We start from the raw sequence: 9,154 nt of genomic DNA on the forward strand, positions 1-9,154 counted from the left end.
GTGGGGGTTGGGGAGGGGGGTGTAAGGGCGGCGGGGTGTGCGTGCATGTCCAATGAGCCTTCCTCTTCCTCTTCGCTCCCTGAAAGTCTGTGTGGTAAGACAAACAAGCAAGCTGGTGCTTAGAGGAGGAGGATGTGTCACCTAGCCTGAGGGAGACGAGATGATGAAAGACAGAAAGCAAAAGAAGGCAAAGAGATGCAAAGAGGAGGATGTTGCAGTGAAATATAAAGACGTACTCCGCCCCTCCGAAGATTATCTACAGTACATGAATGCAGTAGGCTCCCTCCGGTCTGTAAAGGTCATTAGGATCTGGTTTATAGGCAGGAGTCTTATGTACAAGGAGGCTCCTTTATAGATTTAGTCCACTTGTTTGTGTAAGAAATACAGATGCAGAGACAAAGACGGGCACTTGTCTAACGCCTCTCAGCCAACAGACATCGGTGGCTTGAGCCTTTGAAGTAGTGCTTTTTCTTTTTTTTTTTTTCTTCCTATGATCTACTGATGAATCGGGGCTCTATCTGCCAATGGGGAGCCTCAGTCAAATAGGTTTCATGCATGGATTAGACTGTCTTCATGTGCTTCGTCCACCGTGGGAAGGGTTCAATCTCTAAAGGGCAGAAGGAGGAGGTCTCCCAAGCTTTTAGCAGGCCTCGTCTACGATACGGCACCGCTGTCCTGTCACCATCCCTGCCTCACCTGTCATCTATCATGGCTGATAGGACTGAGCAGAGTGGCATCCACATTCCCCCTGCTGCTCATCCCATTTTCTCTCCTCCTCTTCCCTTCCCTTTCTTTTTTTTTTTTCTTCTCTGCTCTCTATTTTTTCACTCGGTTATAGTCTCCAATCCCCCCGTCTCCCCTCCTCTCAGTCTTGTTCTCTCTCAGGCCCTTACATTGCTTATGTAACCATCACTAAGTCTACTCGAATAGCTGCTGCCATTGCCTGACATGGATATATTTAGCCATTATGTCGTGTGTGTCCCCCCCCCCCATACCCTGCATGCCCAAGCAGTGCTAAAAGATTCATGTATTCAGACCCCTCAGGCGGTGCAGTGACACACTTACTTTACATCCAGAGCAATTAATGTCCACTGAATCTAGATTACAATGCCGGCGTCCCACAGGGAAGCCGCAATGCCCCGGTGGGTGTTGGGGGTGTGGGGAGGGAAGGTTGTGCAGCACCTCTAGAAAAGTTCGTCGTCAGGTTTGTGCTTTGCAGCTCAGTAAGCGCGGCACAACTGGCTGTTGGTTTTAGCCCTTCTGCTTGCATGGCCAGTAATAGCCTATTGATTGTTTACATAGCACTAGCAGCTCCACACAGCAAAGTGACAGTCATCTCCTCCCTTTTGCCCTCCTCTTTCTTAGCTTCCTCTATCTCCCTGCTCGCCAAACAGCGTCGTCTACTCTCTCTGTCTTTCTTTATCTCCCTCCTCTTTTTTCTCCCTCTCTCTGCTCTCACTCCTCCTTCCTCCTCCTCCTCCTGTGCTCCTCTTTTGTCTAAAGGGCTGGATGATGGCCAGGTCGGAGCCTCAACAGGGTTCTGCAGCACAGAAGGCAGTGTGCCACTGTGTGCCAAGGTCATGCTGGGCAGCCATATTGTATTTTATGAGTAGGTGGTCTGCACTAAGCATTAATATGGCCCCTTGTTAGATTTATCATCCATGGCAACAGCAGTAGATTCTGTGCAGGTGAATCCAGAATGTTAATAACGCCTCCCATACTGCTTTAAGTGTGAAGTTTCTTTTATTGGATTAACTGTTGTATAGTCTACAGGAAGTTAAAAAGTGGGATCTTCATGTGCGTTAGTGTGTGCGTGGTTGCGATGCCATATTCAAAGAGAAAAGAGCTGCAAAGCACGGTGCCATTAGCTGCTGTTGTGATTAGAGCAGACTCTTGGCACAATGACTCATGGCGTGTTCTGACATTCTGTGGATGCAGGCGTGGAGAGTGCTCTTAATTGCTTTTACAGCCACCTGGACCGAAAGAGCATATTTACCCTTGAGCATCCGTGGAAACCTGTGCACAGTAATGATTTCCATAAGACACGCCCATAACTGAAGAGAGAGAGAGAGAGAAAAAAAAAACATCCTTTATTGTCACTTTTCACAAAACATTTGCGGGTTTCTCCCTGACTTTGGCTGTTGATGTCCTACAGGTGACCCCAGTTGCCGGACCCCCGGAGGGAGGCACACGGGTGACCATCCATGGCACGAACCTCGGTCTGGCCTTTTCAGACATGGTGGGCAACGTGGAGGTGGCAGGGGTGACGTGCACCCCTGTAGAGGATGGCTACATCATCGCTGAGCAGTAAGTCACGCAAACAGGACAAACACTAAGCATTATTATTATTTTAAAACTGTTGTTAGTCATTATGTGGATCGAAAACTCTTTGAAGACTTAATTCTTCCTTCGAGTTAACTGAAAGCAGTTGCCATGTATTGTTCACAACGCAGCATGGGAATAATACGTGGCAATTATCCGGTTTTGTAAACAACACAACTTGCAAGTCAAATCTCCTGATAGTAAACTCAATACAGAGCTACAGTATAAGATAATGAACATGCAGCAAATCAGTAATCAACACTCCTAACGTTGTGTATGTAGAGTCTGGTTCTGATACGTTATGTATGGGGGTATAACACTGAACGAACTCTGATCATTATAAACATGTATGTATTGCAACAAATAGCTGCTTTCCCCATCATCTCTGCCTTAATGAAAACTGGAGCGGGTCCAGACAGTCTGGAACCTAACATTGCCGTTCCCCCCCGCCCCGCAGCACACCAGCCCGGTTCCCTCTCTCTGCAGCTCATCTAGTCAGCAACAATCCCATAACAGCTGTGTGTGTTTACTTCTGTTTACCTCCCTAATTGTCCCATGCTGTGCATACATCACGCTAAAGCCTGTCCCGTTCACCCTGAACTAATGAAACGTGGCCTGTGCTTCTCTACTTGACCAACTCCCCCTCCCCCACTGGCTAGACATGTGTAGAGTAAGACACCTAATGCCTTATGGTTGTTTAACCTCCTCAGTTGATTCAGGTTCCACAAGGGAAAAGGCAAGGATGCACACACAAATACTGCTAAACATGCTTTACCCTAAATATATATATATATTAGCATATTTGGATGAAGATTATCTTGGATTGCCTTTGGGTGGAGAAAATGCAATTCTTTATGAAAAAAAAAACTAATCCTGTAATAAATTTCATATGGTGCCATACAGCCGGTGCAAAAAATACTCATTATGTAGCAACTATAGGTTAAATAATTACACCATGGAAAATCAATATGTTATGAGGAAAAAAAAAAAAAAATGTATAAAATTGTAGTACAGCTTAAACCCATTACTGGGTACCACAGACATTACATTTCCCTATAGAAATATCATTGTAATATTTTTAGAGTCTTTCTTTTACTTAGGAAAGACAAATGCTCTGAAATAATTGGCCTGTCTCTCAGTTGTGTGATATTCTCCTCTCCCCACTGACCTAGAGTCAGTTAGAGAGTGGTGTAAAGTTTTAAATGTATAGCTGCGCACTTAGGCACAGCTGACACACACACACACACACACACACACACACACACACACACACACACACACACACACAGAGACACAGGCTATCACAGTCATGGCTCTCAGAGGACCCTTTAACCCTAATTCTTTCCTTGGCCTACTTCTGCCCTCGGAAAGAGAACAGCTCAGCACTGCGCCATTGCTGCAACGCACACTTTCAGTCTTACAGTGCCGTTACGACACATATGTCACACACATACATATTCTCTTACACTCAAGTGCTTTCGGGCACAATTGCAACGTACTCACTGGTTATTTTTACACATTGTTTCCAGCTTTTGGTGGTATTTGAAAAGCATATATCTCATGCATACAGTGGTGTAATGACATACAGAGCGTCCGCGGTTCCTTCACAGCTCTTTACTGGCCAGTTGTAATTAAAATTCACTATGTGCCGCTTGGCTGTAGGGGACAATTTGTCAGCAGTGCACTGATCTGACAGCACTTTAATCCAATTGGGGACAAGCTAGGGAATTCATTTATATGGCATGTAAAAAAAAAAATAGACTGAGCCAAATTAAAAAACTAACCTATGACCTTTTTAGTCTAACTTCGAAGGAGTTGGAGTCTTCTGAGCTGTTCTGAGGTGCTCTTTTTATTCAGAGTGCTTCTGGGGTCATGTATTGGCTCTGTGTTCATTATATGCATGTCTTTATCTGACTGTAGCTGTTTGTTTCAAGTCTTAATTCACTCACATGGCATCCAATGATGGACTTGACTGGACTGGACAAAAAAAAAGGAAGGAAAAAAAAATTCATACATATTTATGTGTCTTTTATGTTACTACTTCAGAGGAGTGTGTGAAAGCCACACCTGCTTTGAAGAACAAGTCTCAACTTTTGTGTTTTCCAGCAGACAGAAAGCACATTTTTTCCGAGGGCTGATTCTGTTCTGAAGCTTCTTCTTTTTTTTTTTTTTATAAAGGCCAAATTGAGTCCTCATCAAGAGTAAGAATTCAGGTTAAAAGTAACCCTCAGGTTTTATGGACAGAGCAGGCCACTTGATGGAGACCCAAAAATATTCAGTTTTGAAAAGCCAAACATATTTCCATAAATATTCAGCTTCACAAAACAACCAGCACATCAGGGCATCAGGTGGGGGGAGCAAGTCGGTCTCTGTTTCTCTGGAGGGCGAATGAGCAGAAAATATCAGCTCTGTCAGTGAGTAAATCTCCCTCTCTCCTCTACATAGTTCATCCAACCCTGCTCCCGGTGTAGACTGTTGTAGCTCAGGTGATCAGCTCTGGAGAAACAACACATCTGCTTCATCTGCTCCTTTCGTACCTGCCCCTGCCATCTGCCTCACCACATACTCTGTCCGTCTCCCCCCCCCCCCTTTGCTCCTTGTACTTTATTAATCCCTGGCACCACCAATCAATAGACGTCCCCATTTTTATTATGTCATTTGATCTAGTCACCTGCAGCGCTGGGTGACACCTGATCACGCGGTATGATAAAGCTCTATTGATCCCGCCGCGTGATTTACATTAGACGTGCCGCACTGGCACAGCACCAGCGCTGTCGGGTGCCTGGTTGTTGGTGGGGAAATTTACTTCACTCTGGGTTTGTGTGTGTTGGAGTGCCAAGGTGGGAGGAGGAGCGTTGCTCTCATTTAAAGACTGTCATCGAGGGGGTCCTGGTCGATGTCTGGATGTGTCCCGTAATGAAATGAGTGAGACAACAAAAGAGGATTGCATTTAAAGTGGGAGATCAATCGATATCAAGCGGAGGAGTGTTTTGATTACTTTCTCCCAACTTCACTCGAGCATTCAAACATACAGACAACTTTTTCAGCTTTAAGTTATTTTTTATGAAAAACAGAATTCTCTTGGCTCAACTTTGTTTTGTAGAGTGATTTTTAAGAATCATTTTGTGTCGTTTTGCAGGATTGTCTGTCAGATGGATGCAGCTCCTGCAGACAGTAGACCCGGTCCAGTCCAGCTGTGTGTTGGAGAGTGCAGACCAGAACTCAGGGCTCGCTCCTCACAGCTCTACTCCTTTGTGGTATGATTCTCTATATTGTTCCATATCATCTTATAATATAACTATAATAAAGTGTGCTGTTGTCAACATGAGACAAACAAAAGAGATGCATTAAACTGAATCAGAATATACATTTAGTTCAGTTAAAAGTCATTTTGTACTTTGCATGCAAAGTAATCGTTTCTGCACCAGAGGCAAATAATGATGTGTGAGTTGCCATGCCTACCAACAGTGTAATTAAGCAGCTCTGTGTATGCTTGTTGTTATTTTGGATGTAACATTCTTCCATTAACTGCACAAGATTTTCAGGGAGTCCTCATTACTGATCTTCGCAGGTCTCTCGTTGTAGATGCTATTTGTCTTTGTTGAATTAAGATTATGGAGTTAAGTTAATATAACATTGTTTTTTTTCACTAATGGTGTTTTCCCTAGTGCTGCAAATCAATGTACTCTTTACAACTCACTAGCTGAGCTGCGTTATGTAAGTTAAGCATCACCCAGTGGATGGCAGAAATAATAATATATTCATAGATTTCTTGGAGGTATTTATGTTTTTGCATTTTTGAGAGCTCTTACAGTGTTTTACGTATTTGTAAAGGTCCCATATTTTATAAAGGTAGAGTCCCATGTTATATTTGATTATAAAGCAGATCTACATTCTATACTGATACTGTGAAAGTGTCAAAATTCTCAGTCCACAGAGAAATGCACAAAGCTTGTATTCAGAAACTGAGCTTTAAAACAAGCCGCCGCAACTTCCGTAACTTTGTGATGTGACAACGAAGCAGTTATGCCCCTCAGTAATACCCAAAACCTAGCCCACCCAGACCCACCATCCAACTTTGCAGGATTTGGTTTCTCTGAGTGTTTTCCTGATATCTGCTATACCTTTATTTGATCACTCAGAAAACAGTGCTCAGAGCACTCTCTTCTGATTGGCTCACCAAACCGTTGTTACTAGAGCTCCAGAGAGAAGTCTGAGAGAGGAGATGTAAAACTAGATGGTTTTTGGTACTTAAAACCATAAATATATCTTCTTATGGATATCCACACTTCAAATAAAAAAAAACAGAAAAGTGTAAAGTATGGGACCTTCAGCAGCAAATTCAGCAGTAGCTCTTACAAAGATGGAAATTAAAATAATAGATCAAACGTGATTGGATGGTTGGTCAGGGTCATGAGACAGAAAGAAGGACAGATTAACAAACAAATTGCTAAAATGAAATGCAGCACTCAGGTAAACATTATCTGCTCCCATTCACGCAGCGCATTTCCCTGTCTCTGTCATCTGCCGCCTGCCCAGCCTGCAGCTAACAGATAATCTACTTTCCCCATTTGCGCTTTCTCACACCTTCACAATTAGTGCTCCCTTAACAATTAACAGCAGCCAGTAATTACTACCGTTGTCTTCCGAGTTACCTGCTTTAGCCTGCATCCTGGAAGTCACACTTAGCTGACAGTTTTGAGTTGTGTCAGAGTGATGCTCTTGGCTCCTGTAGTAAATCTTCTGCTACTTTTTCTCCCCAGTGTTACAGCTGCTACTCTGGGAAGCAGTGGTATTCCCCCAGAGAATATTTCACAGAGCTGAGAATTGGCACCACTTGCAAGTCCCCTGTATTGGAGGCCACCTAAAAAAATAAATAAATAAATAAAAATAGAAAATGCACCATCACAGTAATGTTCTTCAATTTTCCCAACAAGATACACTCCCTATGAGCCTGCAACAGTGGATCACCAGCAAAAGGGCAGTGTGCATTTAGTTTTTTTTTTTTGTAAATTGTTGTTTTATGTTTGTGCACATAGAGGCGTGTGTGTGTGTGCTTGTTGGTGTACTTGTGTGTTTCCCTGTATGACGGGCTGTCCGCTTGGATATTTATCCATCCGTCTGTGTGATGGCGGCCTCCCTGCCTGACACTGTTAACGCTAGTTATTTTCAGACTGTCTTTAAAATGCCTCACTCAGACACAACCCAGCAACACACAGGAGGATCTCTCAGGGACTCTAAGAGCTCCTGGTTTTATCCTCTTTTCACCCACTGCACTCCACTGCCATCGGCCTGGCAATATGAATAACTGTAATTTGCCTGGGATATGCGATAATGCGTGGAGGTTTTCCAGAGATACCACAGAGATGCTGGGCCTTTTACTCCGGGAAATATTCTTCTTTTAGTCTTCCATTGGCTCTGTTTGCTTTTGTCCTCTCCTTCACCCTCCCTTTATAATTTACTCTGACAGCTCAACCTCTCTTCCTCTGCATCTCTCTGTTTTGCAGACTCCCACAGTCACTGGTCTGTCCCCGAGCAGAGGTCCAGAGTCTGGAGGCACAAAAGTAACCATAATGGGAGAAAATCTCGGCGCCGGCAGCAGTGTCAACGTTCAGTTTGGAAACCAGACATGCGAGTTCTTTGGGTGAGACTTTTCCTCTTGCACCCATTTATATCATAAAAGTGTTATTAGTAGCTCATAAAATTTAATTTCCTAAAACAGCCTGCATGATCTGGCTTTTGTTTAACATGGCATATTAATGGAGAATGGAGGCTTTTTTTTTATTGTACTTGCATATTAACATGAGGTGGAAATGTGAAATGTTCATATTCAATGAAGTGCAAATGAAAGACAAATTTGAATTTCACAGTTCACAGTTCCAACATTACTGTATATAAGGTGGATGTAAGGAAGGGAAGCTAATCCTCTCACTGTGGATGTTGAAAGACGTCACCTGCATTAAGTGATTAAAAAAATGTAAAAACAAAAAAGTCAAAAAGCGCCGGGTGAATTTCATAGTTTTGTCATGCTTGCACTTTTTCCTAATATCTTTATGTATTAGATTTTTTTTTTGGCATTTGCATTTTGCAACACCAACAACATTTACGCCTTTACAGTCATATATATTCTGATAGTATCACAAATCTTTGGCTCAGTGTTTGTTTTTGAGCTGCTACATACATCACTGTCAGAAAATATTAGATATATGGCACGTTGTGAGCAAATGGGGGGAAAAAAACAAGAGCTCTTGTTCCCAAAATGATGTGAATTATTCCCATTAAATACGCTGCTATATTTCACGGCTTTCTTGTATTTTTTCCCTTGATATTACTGAGTAATCCCCCTGGGGAAAGCCTCGCTCTCTCCCTCTGTCAGAAACTTGTGTAAATCTTAATAAGGTTTTGATGACCTACTGCATCAAACCTTGTAATAATAGCTTCCGGAAAAACCTGGTGCTCCAGTGAATCTTTCTTCTTTTTCACCCCCACCCCCCCAACCCCACCCCACCCCCTTCCTCCTCGTTCTCTCCATCAATCTGTTCTTCTGTTTCTAACCCCCTTGTTTTTCCAATTCTCTCGTCTTTCACTCTCGCCGTTTCCTTTCATTTCATTCCACCGTCCCTCCTTCCCTCGCTCCCGTATGCCTTCCTTCCACTCCTCTCGCTCCTTCCACTCCTGTAGGCATCTATTTTAAGCCCTGCCACGGTACTCTGACTGTAATGTTGTAAGGTTGAGGAGTCAAGCCAGCTTTAATGAGATATGGGGCTAATTACTGACTTGTGTTTCTCCTCTGTATTCCTGGCATGTGAGGGAGAAGAGGATGGGGGTGGGG

General features: G+C 43.3%; 1 protein-coding gene across 1 annotated transcript in view; it reads left to right on the forward strand.

The window, feature by feature from the left end:
* The window catches only part of plxna2 (plexin A2), a 180,057-nt gene that overhangs the window by 126,684 nt on the left and 44,219 nt on the right, over positions 1-9,154 (forward strand). Inside the window, exons 13-15 of the mRNA XM_023415627.2 lie at positions 2,156-2,307; positions 5,462-5,579; positions 7,830-7,966. Coding sequence (XP_023271395.1) covers positions 2,156-2,307; positions 5,462-5,579; positions 7,830-7,966 — 407 coding nt within the window. The remainder of the gene's footprint in view (positions 1-2,155; positions 2,308-5,461; positions 5,580-7,829; positions 7,967-9,154) is intronic.

This window comes from Seriola lalandi, unplaced genomic scaffold (assembly GCF_002814215.2).
Source record: "Seriola lalandi dorsalis isolate HSWRI2012SDOR001 ecotype SW California unplaced genomic scaffold, Sedor1 jcf7180002054554, whole genome shotgun sequence".
NCBI classification, from domain to species: domain Eukaryota; kingdom Metazoa; phylum Chordata; class Actinopteri; order Carangiformes; family Carangidae; genus Seriola; species Seriola lalandi.